General features: G+C 36.5%; 1 protein-coding gene across 1 annotated transcript in view; it reads left to right on the forward strand.

The window, feature by feature from the left end:
* The window catches only part of THBS2 (thrombospondin 2), a 32605-nt gene extending 14508 nt beyond the window's left edge, over positions 1-18097 (forward strand). The window contains exons 13-22 of the mRNA XM_058836697.1: positions 168-386; positions 3428-3535; positions 5276-5435; positions 6867-6985; positions 7412-7646; positions 10500-10727; positions 11188-11459; positions 12432-12529; positions 14796-14935; positions 15612-18097. Of these exons, the coding sequence (XP_058692680.1) occupies positions 168-386; positions 3428-3535; positions 5276-5435; positions 6867-6985; positions 7412-7646; positions 10500-10727; positions 11188-11459; positions 12432-12529; positions 14796-14935; positions 15612-15619 (1587 nt within the window). The 3' untranslated portion in view covers positions 15620-18097. The remainder of the gene's footprint in view (positions 1-167; positions 387-3427; positions 3536-5275; positions 5436-6866; positions 6986-7411; positions 7647-10499; positions 10728-11187; positions 11460-12431; positions 12530-14795; positions 14936-15611) is intronic.
* The last annotated feature ends 482 nt before the right edge of the window (positions 18098-18579 follow it).

The raw sequence follows: 18579 nt of genomic DNA on the forward strand, positions 1-18579 counted from the left end.
ATTTGTTTGAGTTGTGAACTGACAGAGCAGTATGACTTACTAACCACAATCAAAACAAAGTTCCTGTCTTTGAACCTCTGAATAACTGGTCTGATTTTGACAAAGTTGAGGCACACACAGCTGGCTGTGATTATCAGGTTTCAATGAATATGCTCCATCATTTATAGGTCTGTGAACCTGAGAATCCATGCAAGGACAAGACACACAGCTGCCATAAGTCTGCAGAGTGCATCTATCTGGGCCATTTCAGTGATCCAATGTACAAATGTGAATGTAGGACAGGTTATGCTGGTGATGGACGCATCTGTGGTGAGGATTCAGATTTGGATGGCTGGCCTAATAATAACTTGGTCTGTGCTGCTAATGCAACATACCACTGTGTAAAGGTAGGTGAAAAAGATTAATAAAAATGCCATGTGTTAACAAAATTTTAACTTTTCCTAAATATTTGTGAGTAACCCTTTTAATTCATTAAGTTGGTGATTGCTTTCAGTAAGCTTTGACTATTACAGCATGCTTGTTTTCTAGGAGATGCTGTGAAATGTATTTACTTCATTTGGTAAAATACATTAAGGGATTCTGAAAATTAAATCCAGAGCCCTCTGTTTTGGATTTCTTCCTACTCAGAATACATGGACAATTGGGATGCTTGTGAATGGAGTTAGCACACTGAGCAGGAGTTGCCTAAAGCATGGGTGTGAAGCACAGTGCTAGTGAGAATGAAACAGGGATCTCAGGGCCCAGGCAAGTGTGAAATCCAGCCTGCAGGGCTTGTGAAAAGACACTGACAGCCATGAAAGGGCTAGAGTTCAAAATGCTGTCTTGAGCATCCCTTCCTTTTAAAGAGTTAAGCAGACCACACACTGTGAAAACTGGATTCAGAGCCTGAGATAATTTTTAACAATAAGAGCCTGAGAGAGGAATGAATGTGACTTATTAGAGGAGTTCTCCTTATTCCAAAGGCTCACAGGGATAGGGTGAGAGAGTCAGCCCTGCTAATCCCTCAGAGATGTGAAATCCCAGCTCTCACCCTCCCAAGGGGAATGACCTGACCTGCCTGCCACCATTGGCTCTGTCCACTCTTGCTGTGCAGCTGTGCTGTTCCAGTGAATGATGAAACATTACTACACCAATGAGAAAAATTTAGCATCAGGGAGCCTAAAAATGGTGCCATGTAGTACCCATTTTAGTAGGGTGTATCCATGTGGTATGTTCCTTGGGGCCTGATTCTGTGCTCTTCTGAAGTACACAATAAGTCCTTCTTGGTTTCATGGCCTGAGGTTCCTTCCAGTAGGAATTGCTCAAAAATGCTGAGCTTCCTTGTAGGTCGTATCCTGATGCTGTATGGAACCAGGCTAGAAGTTGTTCCACCTGTTTAACAATGGCCCAAATAGCTGAGGGGCAAAGGCACCCCTTGACAGGCAATTCCTTGGATCATAGTTCTGAGTGGTGGCCTTGCTGATGGTTGAATGACAGGCACAATACAGTGGAGCATACACTGTTTGCAGCAGCAAATTAAGCAACTGGGATAGAGGAGTTTTGTCCGAGTAGAAGGCATATGCAGGTGTTCCGTTTTAAAGATCTACCTGTGGGACCACTGACAACACTGGATTATCTATGTATGTTCACTAGGCAGACGCTCAAGTATTTTGCTAATCACTCATGGCTGTAAGGGCAAGCTTTCTCTTCTGAGGTTTTTTGAGGATTTCTTTTCCCAGACCTGAAACATTTTTGCTTCTCTTTCTCCGTGTTAAAGTGATCTATAAATCTTCTTGAAGTTCTAGCACAAAACCTGCTTAAAAAAATGCAAAGGAATGCAAAAATGACTGAGCTCCAGACTACTATAGTGGTTAAAACAAATACAGACTAAGAGACTAGGAAAGTTTGAAATCAGGCTGTTTGAGAGAATAAGTCATTTATGTGAATCTGGGCTCTATCAGCTGAAAAATTTCAGATATAGATGGAAATTTGGGCCTCAAATGTTCTTCTTCACTGCAATTGATGTATTTTCCTCGTGGATTCAGCCAACTCAGCTGTTGCAGTTCATATATAGTTCTTTCAGTTCCTGTCATCAGAGTTTGCACATGTTCACTCATGATGAAGCACAAAACATTAGTTTTGGTTAAACACAGCATGCTGAACCTATTCAGAAAAAACCTGGTTCCAAAGATTTTTTTCATGTTTTGTGTAATATATGTTGATCTAATAGACACAAGTACTTCATTTAAGGGGGCCTCTCCAACTGCCCTTAAAAAAACCCTTAAAAGTACCACAGATTTTCATGCCCTTATATTCTTTACAAAATATCCTAGTTGAGTAATTTGATTTTAAAAAGCTTCTTTCCTTGAGCTGATAATGATTGAAAATTATCTTACTCATGTGACTAATTTCTCTCATTGTTTCAAAAAAATTTTTGTATCACTGGTAACCAGTGTTGAGGTGGATAGTCAAGACTCTTCACAGGTATTTGGTAAAAATTTTGGGGATCTGATATTTATCGCAATATTTCCTGTTCTCTTTTTCATAAATTGTCTGTATTATTAGAACCACTGAGATTGAAAGCATCTTACTATAATATTCATCTTTTAGTGTATGTGTTACAAAAGAGATATTTCTGCACTCTTTTGACAGATTCAGTTTTGGGTGAGGTAGATGTGGAATGTGAGTAAAAATGAGAATAACAGAGTGTTTTTTTCACAGATGTATTTATCCATAGCAAGTGGTAGAATGGTAATCCATTTTAGTATTTTTAAAAAAATGCGTGTAGAAAGTTTGGCAGGCGATTTTAATTCTTATTTTTCAGTGTAACTTAATTGGTTATTTAAAATAATCTTCCTTTACAAAGCTGTGATACAAAATAAAGAGATCTGCTTGTCTTTTATTTTTAAAGCCATGGGAGTGCGAAGGTACTGTTTTGCATAACAGTATAAAGACACTTTCTTCAAAATCTTAGTGTTCCCCTTCATTGCTGTGTAGTACTTTCCATTGCTGTGTAGTAGCTTTACATATGAACAGCTGTTTCTGAAGACCTTCTCTTGGCTTGTTTTTTTATTTTTCTGGCAATGAAACCTGGCCATTTTTTGTGTAATCTTCAAACATATCTCATGAATTGTCTATGGAGTTGATGTAAGAGTGCATGTCTGTGCGTGTGGTGTGTTTGTTTCCTGCTAGTTCCCTCCAAAATTTACTAGAAATGTCACTTTAATAGCAGCTGGGAAATAGAATGATTTGCAGCTGCATTTCACTTACTTTACAATATGAAAGCAGCAAATGAATACTACCTTTGGCAGCAAAAAAAGGCACTTTAAAAAGTACTTTGCTGATTGCTCTTGTTTTATAGTCTCTGGTGTACATATCTGCTCTTCTGCCCAGGCAAGTTATTTTGACATAATATAGACATAATGTACTGATTATTTCTTTTGGCCAGGATAACTGCCCCCTTCTGCCTAACTCGGGCCAAGAAGACTTTGATAAAGATGGCAAAGGAGATGCCTGTGATGAGGATGATGACAATGATGGTGTTGAAGATGACAAAGTAAGATGTGTATCTCTTTGTAGTACATTTGACCTAAACATCTGATTGTGAGGAAAACCATTACAATAGATGTGAACTTTATTGTTCAGAGCTTCAGCTGAGTTATTCTGCATTTCCTTCCCTGAATGATGTGTAGTGCAGAGTAAAGCTGTATTCAGTCAAAGGAAAGTAGTACTGTGCAAAGCAAAGCAGCCTGGGGAACCTCAGGAGCTATGTTCTTGGTATCAGTTTTGAATTATGTACATGAAAACAGTTTAATGGAAATTTTATATTGTACTGGGAGAATGACAAGTCTACTGTATTTGAAAAGCTGGTAAATATTATATAGATGATGTTACTTTTATTCATTGTTATGTTTCTGAAATGACTATAAACACAGCCAAAAGGAAAATGATGGGAGGAAAATACCTAGCTTGGTTTATACTTTCCTTTAGAGGACATATTAATTCACCTGCAGAGCCTAAATGATAGCCACTTAGTCTAAAACTGTTGCCTTGTATATTCAACAAAAAGAGGCACTTTGAGGATTTGCTTCACCCTGGCTTTTCAAAACATGTTTAGGGTGAGTGAATTGGTATTAGAATTTTACTGTTCCTCTTTGTTCCCTTCAGAGGGAACCTATATGATCTAGAGCTTCAGATGGTTAAAGTTGTGTAAGAACTGTGTTCATTTGGTCTCTATTTGGAAAACTTAAAAAAACCCCTAAAGAATTGTTTGATAAAGTAATATGATTTAATATCTGCATTTTTTAAAATTGTAGCTAGAAATTATCTTATGAACAGCATAAGATTTTGACTTGCCTCTATATGTTGCCCTTGATTATATGAAATGTATTTCTGGGGAATTTAAAATATTGTGCTAAAAAATATTTCCTTTTAAGTGTGGGTTTTTTCAATTAGCAGAGGAAAAAGTAGTTTAAAGATTTTTTTTTCCTTATGACTTCCCTTCAGATTCCATGCCACTGATGTAGCCCTCACTCCCACTGTTTTGGTTTTCCTTCTTTCTTTGTTGCATTTCACACTGAGTGCTTTCTTGTGCCTGTGCAAAACTTCATGTGCAATTTGGGAATGTGTGAAATATAAGAATTATTTTTCTGGCAGATTTTAAAATTAAAGTGATAGAAAATTGTAAAAATTCTATTAAGAGGTCTCAGAAAATTATTTTTGGTAAATGAGAGTATTTAATTTTAACATTTTAAAAAACTTTTTACATTTTATTATCTTATTCAGTAGAAGACAGCCAACAAGATGTCAGTACTTGTTTAAATTGAAAAATCAAAACGTGTGATATAAACTTGAAAATACTGACACTAGTTTGTTCCAAAAAAGTCAGAGTAACAGTTCTAGTTGTTTCTTTTTTTGTTTTTCAAAACTCATAAAATGCACCTGAAGTTGACCTGACTTTGCAGCATGTTCTGATTTTTTTTTTAAGTACATGTACCAGTGATACACCTTTATTTAAATGTCTGAGTACAGATCCTGTTTAAAATGCCTGTTGCTCTCCCTGTGAGATATGGAACAAAATTCATGTGTTTTGTCCAAAACAGACAGTGAGCCAGACTGTCCACTTGCCATCCTGTTACTGCCAAGACCTTCAGTATAAGTACAGCTTGTCCACTGAAAAAATAATGTATTAATATTTGATTTTTGAGTTCTGTCTAAGATGAACAGGAGTTACCATTTCATAGTATGTTCTTCTGAGTTGTGATTTATATTGTGAAATCTATTTTTTTCTTACTAGGACAATTGCCCTCTTCTGTTCAACCCTCGCCAGTTTGATTATGACAAAGATGAAGTTGGTGACCGCTGTGACAATTGTCCCTATGTGCACAACCCTGCTCAGATTGACACAGACAACAATGGGGAGGGTGATTCATGTGCTGTGGACATTGATGGAGATGGTATGATTTCACTTTTGAGAATTAGGTGCTGTTCCTCAAGCGCACTTTGCTTTATGTCCAGTAAGATGGGCTACTCCTTTTATACGTGGAATAAAATTGAGTCTAGAGGCTCAAAAATGTGGGAGAAGACAGAGAAGGCTGAGGTTCGTCTGCCCGGTGTGGTATAGCTGCCCATACAGTTCCTAAATGACTACAATTAATATTACTAAAGAATAAATCACAGCAAGTCTTTATCAGTGTAATCTTAAAAAATCTTCCCTTCATCTGTGTTCCAAAGTAATCAGGATCTAATATGACACTTCTGTTGACTTTTCCTTTTAGGGAGGGAAAGGAACATCAGAACATTCACACAGTTAAGACAATATCCATAGTAAAGTAATCTGCTTTTCTATGAATGTATAAATATGCAAAACTTACAGTAACCCAAATACACATTTTTTGGTATGTCTTAAAATACTGTTAAAAGTGCTTATTTCCTCCACAGTACATTCCTGTGTAGCTCCAATTTGATCAGAATTAAGAAGGGGGAAAAACACTTAATGCTGCAGGGGCATGATTTTTGAACATTTAAAATGTGTGAGGATACAGAAATACTAAAAGTTGAAGAAATCTAGCTTTGGTTTTTCCTCAATAATGTTTTAAATATTTGGATGATTATCTGGCTTTAGCTTCTGAACATTTTGAAGCTCTCTCATGCTCCTTCTGATCATCAGGTTTGTACTAGTACTCATGGCAGTTCTGCATTTGGAGAAAATCCCAATCATATGTTATTGGGTGAAAGATTATGCAAATATACAGGGTCCATATAATACAGGGAAGGGTCCTTGTATCCCATAAAGATATGCCAATATGTGTTTTTTTTTCTTTTCATCTTACAATTTTGAAGTAGACTGTTGGTTTTATAATGAAGTTTCCTGAGGAACGGTTTATTTTGAAAATTTGACATGCTATACAATTAATGATGCACATCTTCTGGTAAAATTAAGTTATTTAATGCTGAGGCAGTTGAATATTAATACAGTTTTTTCTATACAAAAGTTCAGAAGTTTGAACCTGATACAGCTGTGCATTCTATGGCATTTTGTAGAGTGGGGGAAGATAATCCAGAATATATTATTCAGAAAGAAAATTACTCCACCCATATATCTATTTTTCTATGAAGAAGAACTAAATTCTCAGGACATAACCAGCCCTTATTCCAGCAAAGTTCCATAGGAAAATACATGCAGAAAACTTCATCATAGCAAGAAAAATGGAATTGATACCATATTTTCTTTCTAATATTAGTCTTAACTATTTCATTTTGTAGCAATGATGTTGAAGCAATCAGAAACATTATGAACCCCTTAAGAGCCTTGTCTCATTAATGGTGACTCCTACAGGCTATGTTGGATATTTTTTCAATATTTTGTTGGGTTTTTTTTCCCCTAGACATTTTTAATGAACGAGATAATTGCCCTTACGTCTACAACACAGACCAGAGTGATACAGATGGTGATGGAGTGGGTGATCAGTGTGATAATTGTCCATTGATGCATAATCCAGACCAGGTAAATGATGAAAACTGTTTCCTTAATGGTAACATCAGAACAAGGGCAGAGAAAAGAGCGCAGGAGTTATCAGTCCCTGTACTGAACAGCTGAAGAGGTGGATCTATACTGCTTACTTTCACATCTCATATTGAGAGATCCCTTTGTATCAGGTGAAAGAGAAGTACAGTGATGATTGCTTTAATCCATCCACAAATAAAGCCCTGCCCTGCAAATATCCTGGGGACCAGATCTTACCCACTGATAGGAGAATAAGTAGCCATACTAGCTTGAAGTTATGCTTGTGCTTTAAGCATGGTTGTCATTGTGGTATTTGTCACTACAGAAGCCTTTGAAGAGAGATGTTGAACAGACAAGTACCAGGCTGTATCTTCATATTGAGTAAAAATAATAAAATCACTCTGTACAATTATTTTTTTGGGGTAGACTGATGTGGATAATGACCTTGTTGGCGACCAGTGTGACAATAATGAGGACATAGATGAAGATGGCCACCAGAACAACCAGGATAACTGCCCTTACATCCCCAACGCTAACCAGGCTGACCACGATCAGGATGGTAAAGGAGATGCCTGTGATCCTGATGATGACAATGATGGTGTCCCAGATGACAGGGACAACTGCCGCCTCAGATACAACCCTGGGCAGGAGGACTCAGACGGTAAGAACAAGGTCATATGAATTTCATTTAGTTGTTAGTGTCTGATTTTGATCTTGGAGTATTTGCATCTGTTGAAGAGAGACTTTGCATCAAACTGAGCTGCATTTGAGATTTGAGACACCATGGATGATGGAACTGAACTGGTCAGTTTGGTCAAGGGTTAGGGCATTTGGAAACATCTTTGACAGGAGCTCAAACATGCACATACTTAATTTTAGAAGAAAACCTTTAACAAATTTTTAAAAAAACCCAAAAGAGTCTTTTTGTTAATATTCTTACTTTCACATTTAATTGAAATATTAAAAGTGTCAGAAAATATTTCAGAGTTGAATTACAGATGTCTTAAAAAAATGAAGTGAGCTGTTTCACTTTCAAAACAAGTCACCATCTAAAAATTAAAATAGAAAAAAATACGGTTTACTGCTCTGTTTTATTTTGAAAAACAGACTATTTCTTCAGGATTTTTTAAGTCTAAAAGTAATAGTAATTTTTAAATTTTTTTTAAACTGACTCCTGAGCAGCTTTTCTCAAATTTTCTTTACAGACTGCTTTAATTATGTCTTGATATTATAATATGTCACAGTTTAAAAAATGGACATGCAATTTCTCTTTTTTCAGTTTTTTTGGTTAAAATGTTGTTGGTCACCTCAAACAGTCTTTCTCTGTACTTGTCATTATTTAAATAATGAAATAGATATTTTCACAATTATAATTTTAATTTTGAAAATGTTTATGATCATTTGAAAACCACCAAATATGTTTAGAGTAATGACCCGTGCAATAAATGCAGGTAAGCAATTTCCATTCCCAGTTAAACAACTTGCTGGAGCCTTGCCATGGCTGTGCTGTAGAAATTGAACGCAGAATTTACTACCTACACAATATATTTTTATGTACATTTAGAAAGGTAAAATGCTGAGCCTTGTCTGATTTCCTGGTAAGATAACTGCTGTCAGTAGGAAGTTTCTGGTTGGTAGTCAGTAGTAGCTCTTAGTTTAGATAACTTTTCAGTCCTATAATATGTGTCCAGAATATCTTTGTACTTGCTAATCCCTGGAATAGCCCCTTAAATTTCATAAATCCAGAATAATGGTGACCCCAAGCTGAGGCAGTTGAAGTCATACATTACCTGGTTCTTGTAAAGGAACTACATTGATTTATGGATTAGCGATTCAGAAAAAGCATATAATTAATCATTTTAGCCAGCTCATCACTGTCTTTAGCAGCAGGTCCAACAGAAATCTTGGAAAAGGGGTATATAAAGCCAAAAATTGCTCCCAGGCTCTTGAAGATGTGAGTTTTAGCATATAAAGATGAGGCCCTGGAGAGAGCTGTTGGATGTGACTGAATAAACAAACACTTTCTAGCTTTCCTTGACAGGGAATGAATGTTGTCAGCAGCAACTCACTACCAAATGAGCATCAGCTGGACTTTGAGTGAATAATTAGATTCTTCTGTGAATTATCTCTTTGATTTGGCAAAGGAAATAAAATAGGAAATTTATCCTCTTTTCTCCATTGACTACTAAGACAAACAGGTGGAGGAACACACAGCTGGTCAGGATTTGGAGTTGTCTATGGCAGATATCCAGGGTGGAAAATGAGACCATTTTACCATGTATCTGAGCTGCAGAGAACCTTGAGATACTAGATCTTTCAATTTTCTGTAATTCCTCTTTTCTTTTTGGCTGTTGCCTAAAACTCATTCTGCTTTCTGACTTAAAGCTCCATATTTGGGTAATACTGTATTGGCTAGTGATGATAACGTAGCTTTCCATTTTTCTGTGAAACATCTAGTAGTAGGTCAGTATTGAATGAGCTGGGGCATTCAGTTATGCTATTTCCCACTGTATTAATTCCCATGTTTTCAGGGCAATCATAAACACTGGGGGAAAATAAAACCCAAAAAAGCAGATGCTCTGCTGTGTAAGGATAGAAACAAATTACTTGGCAGCGCTGGTTCTGCATGAGTACCCAGTGTAATATCCAGTGGTTTCTGTTGTAAAAGTTGGAGCCATTTGGGAATTTGTTTCTATACTTGTCTGGCCAAGCTTTTCTACGTTATTTTCAGGTCTTTCTGCTATTGTATGCCTTGGAATAATAGGCATGGGTAATGAGCTTTCCTACAGATGCCTCCTTTCAATTCTTGCTATTTGAGGCAAGTCAAATCTCCTGGTTTCCATTAATATTATGGGTAAACTAAGAAAGGAAATAATTTTTAGTTTTTCTAAAATATTGAGTGTAGTAAAAGTGTTGAGCAGAAGCACAACTACAGATGAGCTGTACTTTTTGTTCTCTAAAAAACCTCCTGTAATTCATATAACAAAAATTTTTCATTCCTCTGAAGCTAGTCCTGTTGAATGCAATGCTGCCTTCTTTTTTTCTGCATTTTTCTGAAGCACTATGTTTTTATAAGTCAAATTGTTCTACGTACAAGTGAAAGAGTGGCTAAGCGTGTAATACTTTACTTTACCTCCCCCTTTCTTTTGACATAGAGGTGACATATCTGCAGTCTGAAGCATATTACATGGATTGTTGCAGAAAAAATCTTAGGACAGAGATAAGAGTCTGAAAAAAGTTTAATGTGATCAATGATATATAAAAATTTAGTAATGTGTGGAAGGAAGATTAAGATTTTAATGCTATTCTTTGAATTTATTTGCACAATACGTATTAAAATGTGGTGGTGTATCCACATCTGGAACAAATCAAACTGAAAATGTAGTGCAAGCATTAGTGAATTACATTGACATAGCAAACTTCCAACTTTTCCCACCCTGATTCTAAAGTGGTGTATAGCCTGGGGCTGGATAAATTGCTAACAATTACCTCTGCTTATTCACATTGCTTACAGGTGATGGCAGAGGTGATATTTGCAAAGATGACTTTGACAATGACAATGTTCCAGATATTTATGATGTGTGTCCTGAAAACAATGCCATCAGTGAAACTGATTTCAGAAAGTTTCAGATGGTCCCTCTGGACCCCAAGGGAACAGCTCAGATTGATCCCAACTGGGTTATTCGCCACCAAGGCAAGGAACTGGTGCAGACTGCTAACTCTGATCCTGGAATAGCTGTAGGTGAGTATCAGATGTCAGTCATCATCTTCAGAAAATTAACCAGTGGTTCTGTGATAAGGAAAAGGGAAAAAAGGTAATGCATCTTTTTGGTGCTGCAAACTTTGGACTAACCACAGAGGCAGTGTATATGCCCAAAGTATAAACAGCTCAAAGCTGCCTGCATTTGTTGTCCATTCATCTCATCATTGACTGTAACATATATAAAATACACTTGAAAAAATACAATTGAAAAAATGTAAGTATAGTGCCTGACGTCTTCAATGCCCCTTGTAAGCAACTTAATTCCCTTCAGAAGTCTCCATGCAGGCAAGTGTAATTACCTCCTCTTCTACAGGTGAGGACACTGAGAAATACCTCTTATGTCTCCTACCAAAATTCAGGATGTAGCTGGGACTCTTGGGTGTGTGTAACTGGACGCAGCATTATAACTCAATGGTTTGTCTCTTTTGTCCTCTCCCAGGCTATGATGAGTTCAGCTCTGTTGACTTCAGCGGGACGTTCTATGTTAACACAGATCGTGACGATGACTATGCTGGCTTTGTGTTTGGCTACCAGTCCAGCAGTCGGTTTTATGTTCTGATGTGGAAGCAGGTCACTCAGACCTATTGGGAGGACAAACCCACCAGGGCTTATGGCTATTCTGGTGTGTCACTCAAAGTAGTGAACTCAACAACTGGTACTGGTGAACATTTAAGAAATGCTCTCTGGCACACAGGAAACACCCCTGGTCAGGTGAGAGATTTAAAACTTCAGGCCAACAGTGCATGACTGATATTTTAAAAGTAACGGACATGTTTCAAAAAGAATTTCCTTTGACACCTCAATTTTTGTGGATGTTTATCAGTTTTTCCTCAATTCTGTTATTAGTAGTGCCAATAGTAACGCATGCATTGTATTTCAAAGAAAATCACATGTATAAAAGGGAAGATGAGATGTGATCGAAAGGAAAATGAGAGAGATGTCTCATTTATGCACAAATCATTTGTTATTTCTGTATTGGCACTTGCTCCTTTGCTGTTCCAGTTTGTGTTTTACATGGTTTAGAGCACAGTGACCAGTGATAAAAAAAGATAAAAGACATTTAAAAAAGAGAAAAAACCTCCTGCTGTTACAAGTGGGGTCCAAACATGGAAGAAACTTATCCATTTTGGAAATTAGGTTAGTAAGGCTTCCCATGTGGATAGGAATTGAGAGAACTGTTACTGGGTGGCAGTTTTCAAGGAGCAGCCACAGGCAGTAACATTTATGCAAGCTGCAGTTCCTCTCTGTCACTGGAGGCACTCATGCAGCATCGACTCTGTCAGCCTGGTTGTGTGGATGTGCAAACCCAGAGTTCCAGAAGCATTTGGACGTTACTCTTGGACACATGGTGTGACTCTTGGGGATGGTCCTTTGCATGGCCAGGAGTTGGATTTGATCATCCTTGTGGATCTCTTCGAATTCAGCTGATTCTCTGACATCATAAGGGAAGTCAAGGTTTGATGCCGTAATGGTCTTCAGTGACTCGAGTTATGAAACTGCAGATGATAAGATGGAAATTTCCATTACTCTCACCCCATAAAATTAGTCTTTTGATACAGTCAAATGTTAAACTATTTTCAGTTTCATACTCTGCAGAAAATAAGCTTTGGCAGTTACTAGGGTGGACATAGAGTTACTGGGGCATGGCATGTTTCTAATAAGACATTTGTATTCCTTCTGTAGGTGCGTACTTTGTGGCATGATCCCAAGAACATTGGCTGGAAAGATTATACTGCTTACAGGTGGCATTTGGTTCACAGGCCTAAAACAGGATTAATAAAGTAAGAAATATTTCTGTACCTCTGCATTTTCTAGTAGCAATGCTTTTGTCTCTGTTGATTTAAAAACTATGTTATCAGTTTCATTGTTGTTTCTGATAATTGTGTTACTTGTGTGACAGTTTGTCCAGTATTTGGGAACATTTTGTTATCTTCAGAACAAGTTATTTTCCTTTTCAGATGTATTTAATTTAGTCTGGATGGTTCAATATTTACATCAGCTAAATACCCTTAAATTAAAGAAAAAAAAAATAGATTTCTTTCTCAATAACTTTTCTGTAAAGAGACCAAAAATTCCTGAGCAAAACTCAAAGCAAGATTAGAACATGAGATTGCTCCCCAGCCTGTGGAATTTCAGTGAATGAAAATAATTATAAACATGAGCATTGCCTCAGGGAAGTAGGCCAAGGGCCTGTCTACTTCAGCATCCTGTCTCCCGTAGTGGCTTACACAAGACACTGCAGAAGTGGCCATATGCACATCTGTAATGCATACAAGGAGCTGTGGCAAATGACTTTCTGTAGAGCCCAGCTGCTTAGCTGATGTTCCAAAGACTCGGCATTAACTGCCCATGTCAGTTTTATCTTCTACTAACTACTAGAAGTGTAGAGGATATTTTTCAGGGGTAGAGTCAGACATTACCTCCAAAGGTCTTGTGCTTATGCGCAAGGGATTTTCATTTGTCTGTGAACAACAAAGTATAGACAAATTAGGACAGACTAAGTTACCTGTTTCTTTGAAAGAGAGGACTTTATGCTTTAGTGTATTGCAGTGCAAAGCATTGACTGATACAGGTCAAAAGGAAGCTCGATTTTTTTTTTTTTTCTTAATTTTTTTTTATTCATGTTGCTGTTACCTGTAACTTCCTTTACAGAATCTACATAGTGGTATGTGATACCACTGGTATCACATTAGATCAATCTATGGCAAAAACTGTGGTTTGGGGCATTAAATTCCTTCACACTTTGAGGGGTGTTCTGATAGAAAATCAATTAATTTTTTCACTAATGTAGTCACAAAATAATTTTATTTGTACAGAAATATCAATTCCATATGAGCACGATCAGAGATGTAATTTTTTTGTGGGTTGAATGAACTATTAAACTCTTCCCATATGTTTTGGGTTCTTGATATTTTGAGAATTATAGTAAATAGGATTTTATGAACCTGAAAATCTGTCACTTTTTTTACTGTTCCTTTTACCATCCATTAATTCTGATCTCAGGGAGCAGTTTCATACTTGTATTTGTGCACTTTTCAGGAAACAGAACACTTTATTACAAGTGCTGGACATGCATTTCTGTCTAAACAGAAATCTGCCCTGAGTTCTAACTAGTTCTAACCCCTGAGATCTAGGAAGCTGTTCAAGTGTTTTCATCCTCATGAAGCCATCTTGCTGTGTATAATTAATATATTGTCAATTGAAGCAGGACAATAATCCCTGCCTCCAAAGACTAGTCTAATTAACAAACTATAGAGTAATTTTTCATTTGGCCCAGGAGACTGAGAGCCTGAAAATCTAGACTATCTCAAGGTCTCCCAGGAGAAGTAGAGGATCCAAGTTTGTGGAAATGCAGTCTCTCTGATAAAGAAAAAAAATGAAGTGCTGTCTTTCGAAGTCTTTTGTCTCCAGGGTGGATGCCTGAAATACTAAAAAAACCCCTCCAAAAACCAAAAAAATACCCACCAAGTTCTCTTTTTCCAATTTATTATTAGTCTAGCTGTTTGTGTCTAAATCCTTCCAGCTTTCATTAAGTTCTTAAAATGTCTGAAATTGAGATTGAACATGTCTCCAATTAATGTTTTGTTTGATTCTAAAGGGATGGTTCTTCCAATTTCTGATGTTGGCCCTTGCACCTAAAGATAAATAAATCAGCTGTTCACACAGCTGCAGACAGCTTTGTTCAGTGATGTGACAAGGTCATGTGCTAACCCCTGAGTTCACTGGGACAGGAACTTATCAGTGAATGCTAGAACATGACATAGTTCATTCCAGGAGACATGACTGTTCTAAATAAAGACCTGGGAAATCTTTTGCAGATGGTGTGCATAAAATCACTTAAGGAGCAGCCCCACTGCTTCTGATTAATGTGTTATGACTGCCAGCAAGGTGGGTGTGAGATAGAGATGAGAAGAGATCCCTACAATGAGGTTGGGTTTTCTGGTGCCTTGTTAAAATGAATTCTGTTTTAGTTTTTAGAGATAATTACCAGCTCTTACACTGGACACTCTGTTATCCTTCTTGTTTAATTTATGTTCTTCTTTACAGGGTTCTGGTTTATGAAGGGAAACAAGTCATGGTGGATTCTGGACCAATCTATGATACAACTTTTGCTGGTGGACGATTAGGTCTTTTTGTCTTCTCTCAAGAGATGGTCTATTTCTCTGACCTCAAATATGAATGCAGAGGTTAGTTACAAAAAATATCTGGAAGATGCTTAAGCCTTTCATAACTTGTGGAACAAGCACAAATTATCAAAATGAAAAGTATCCTCTAAATTAAAAGCAGTCTGTAATATCATAGCATGGCATAAACCTTCTGCAAAATGCCATGAATGCCCCTTGTCCCTAGAGTAATCTCAGTTTGAATAATAAACCCCAGATGTTTAATACTATCCACCTGGAAAAAATGAGGTAGAAATATCTAAGTGAGACTTGCTTAGAATTCTCTCTGTATATCCTGTCCTCTGTAGGCTATTTCAGTATGTCCTGCAGGCACAGATACTTCTGGATCACCCCTCTTTCAAGAGACATGCAAAAGAGAGCAGATACCTTTAATGAGCATGCCTGTCTGTAATGCCTTGTCTGAAATGTTTGGAAATACAGAAAATGCTATTCCAGGTTTTCTTGTATATGATTTTGTATATACATTTAGATACATAGCTGCACATACACATGCTTGTATCTTTCTCTATGTAGGCACATGTGTTTTTTATATAAATGTCCTCACATTTGTAGGAAAATAAAGAACAGAAAGTGTTGTGCTTCATCTCTTTAGTGTATCATGGTGGAGTTCTTGTGTGATTGACTTCCTAACCAAAAGAACCCCAGCCACAATTAATATATATTTTCCCATTTCTTTCAGATGCTTGAGCAGTGGTTGCTGCATTACCAGCAAAGTACTGTAGATGCTATGCAACCCAGACACCTCAGTACAACCTAGTACTCCCAGTTTCTGTTTTTGTGTACCTCCTGCCCTCTCTCCTCATGCTCCACTCTCCAGGATGCTTCCAGCCGCCAGGAGTGCATCAGCCACCCTTCCACCCAAGTGCCTTCTCACAGCCAGGACTAATGAAACCTAAACGTGAACGTCGGACCCACCACTGAAGCAAAAGCAGATTGATGCATTAGAACACTTTTGTAGAGTGCAAACTTAGCAAAATTGTTTGTTTGTTTACTTGTCTTTTTTAAAGAATGACGTTTACATATAAAAAATGTAATTACTTAATGTATTTATATATATGGAGAAAAAGAGGGGGGGATGATGATTATCAGTTGTTACGTTTAAGTGAGGAAAAATGTGTCTTAATTTTTTGGGTGTATGGTTGACACTTCCTTGTTCTGATCAAGACTGGACTTCAGTAACACAGAGCTTCTGGGTCTAATTTTAGCAAAGTAATAGAGGGCCACACCAATATTGAAAATTACTTTGGATATTAAAGATCAATTATTAGCATTTCTTGATTCAAAAAGGTGCTTAGTTGATTAGGACAATCTTAGGAATACTTTTTAAAATTATTATTGGTAGAACTGTCAAATTTGCAACCTAAAGCATTCTTTAGTAGGAGCTTTATTTAGGCCAAACAGAATTGAACTAGAAACTGTCATGTGAAAGAGAGGAGTGATTCATTTAAACATCTGAAGCTGTCACTGTTGTCTGACTTTCAAAAAATTATTTCCAGTTGCCCTGTTTTCATCATATTCTGCATTGTCTTGTAATAAAGAATATACCATATCCATGTGGAGCCAAATGAACCTGAACCACTTTTCCACCTCTGCTGCAAAAAGCACTTTGACATCCTGAATCCTGATGTGGGTTTTTGAAAAGGTGGCAAAGCCACCATTACTTAATTTGGTAACATATGAATTTAAGGTTCCATTTATAAATATTTTGTTAGTATTTATTGTGATTATCACACCAAGCTACCTTCTCTGATAATTGATTTTAAAGCATATAATCCATCAATAATACATTTAGAAATAATGATATTTTAAAGCTATTTTTGAAAGCATATCACAATATGTAGATATTGTCAAAGCATGGCCTGCACTTAAGTATGGTTCCATGGGTTATAGTCATGTATACTTTAAAGTTAAATGAATAGTAATAAGTAATTTACAAATGGAACCTTAATATATACCCAGTTACCCTAATTTTAAAATTTTTATATTGTTACCTATGTCTGCTGTATATAGAATTGTTTAAATAATGCTGAAGGGATACCAGTGTTTATTCTAAACAGATACAACAGTTACTCAGATAAACAATAGTATAGACATGTTTAACATTCTTGTTTTTTTTAAGATGTATGAGCTTTGTTCACAAAAAGAACACAGGCTGTTGTAATTTTATTCATAGATGGGATACCTGATGGAAGAATACAGTACCTCTGCCTTCTTCTAGGGCACAGTCAGCTAAATATTGAATCAACTTTTTCTCCCTTGAAATAGATTTTGTGGCTATATTCATTAGAAAGGAATCAACAGTTGCTGGCTTTATTGCACATTTTATAGTATTCATACTACCAATTTTTTTAAAAAAAATATTTCTGTCTGTTTTGTTGCTGTTTTTTCTTTTGTTTTGGATTTTTTTTTTTTCACAAATCCTCTTAATGAGGTTTTTAAATATTTCAGTTTCTTTTGGTGTTTCAAATGGCATCCCCAAGTTCCAAGGAGAAGGGAGGATGACTTCATTAAATGTAGTGAGTAATGGCTGTGTAGGGTTTTTTGTTTTGTCAGAGAGAGACATCGGTTTAGGGATGAAGATGTTAATATTTGGACTGTATCATAATTTTCCTATTCTATGTAAATTATTTATGATGGGTTTTTTTAAATTTCTTTTTCTTTTTTCCTTGCAAGTGTGTGTGAGAGAGTGAGATTGATGAAATTTCATTTTGTTTTGCCAAAGATTGTAAATAATTATTTATTTGTTTACAAGGACAGACATTTATCAATTGATGTCCTGATTCATTTAGTCAGATCCTCATTTTTATATATATATTTTAAGAAATTAATAATAGGAAATAAAATGTAAAAAGGTTTTATAATCCAAAATCTCTTTACCTTTTTTGTAGTTACAGTTTTTCTTTAAAGAAAATACTCAATTTTGCTAAGTCCTTAGTTAAGCCTCTTGCCTTCCTGTAGACAGTTCATTTCAAGCAAACCAGGAAATCTGTTGCTTTGCTAAAAAAAATTACTGAGTGTCTTCTAGGGTTGTAAACAGCAGGTTTCCTAGTATCTCTGACAAGACATCATTCCCCATGAAGTCTTTATCTGGCAAACAATCACAAATTTTATTTATAGTATTGTGAATGAGAAATATTGGTCCTGCTTCTCTGTATTGTGTCTTGGCCCATGTGTTTGAACAAATATATCTTATTTTGCAACTGCTGCTTCTCTGAGTCCCATCTGAGTCATTGGGATTCATTGGTGTGAGTGGGGATTGCCTTGCTGCTGGAGAATTTCAGGAACCAGTGAATCATCACAAACCAAAGAGAACAAAATACAAGGGAATAATTCTTAGAATGAGACATCTCTTCCTGTGAGTATAAATTACTCACAGGGCGGGGAATTTGAATTGGATTAGGAAAAATAAGAATGTCCAGCATGTCAAAATGCCAGTTTTGAGGTGTGAACACAAGTTCTGACTTTTTGTCTGAGCTATTTGGTTTCCTTGGCTTTTGATTCCTGTGAGAGTACTTGAAACATTACACAAGAAAGCCATATAGTCTTCAGTACACTTCTTGATGAGTCCTTTAAAACAATACAAATGTTCAGTCTTGTAGACAGCTGCAAGGACATCAATGATTGACATTATTCAGATAATAGAGTGA

The sequence above is a fragment of the Poecile atricapillus genome, chromosome 3, assembly GCF_030490865.1.
Source record: "Poecile atricapillus isolate bPoeAtr1 chromosome 3, bPoeAtr1.hap1, whole genome shotgun sequence".
In the NCBI taxonomy this organism is placed as follows: Eukaryota; Metazoa; Chordata; class Aves; order Passeriformes; family Paridae; genus Poecile; species Poecile atricapillus.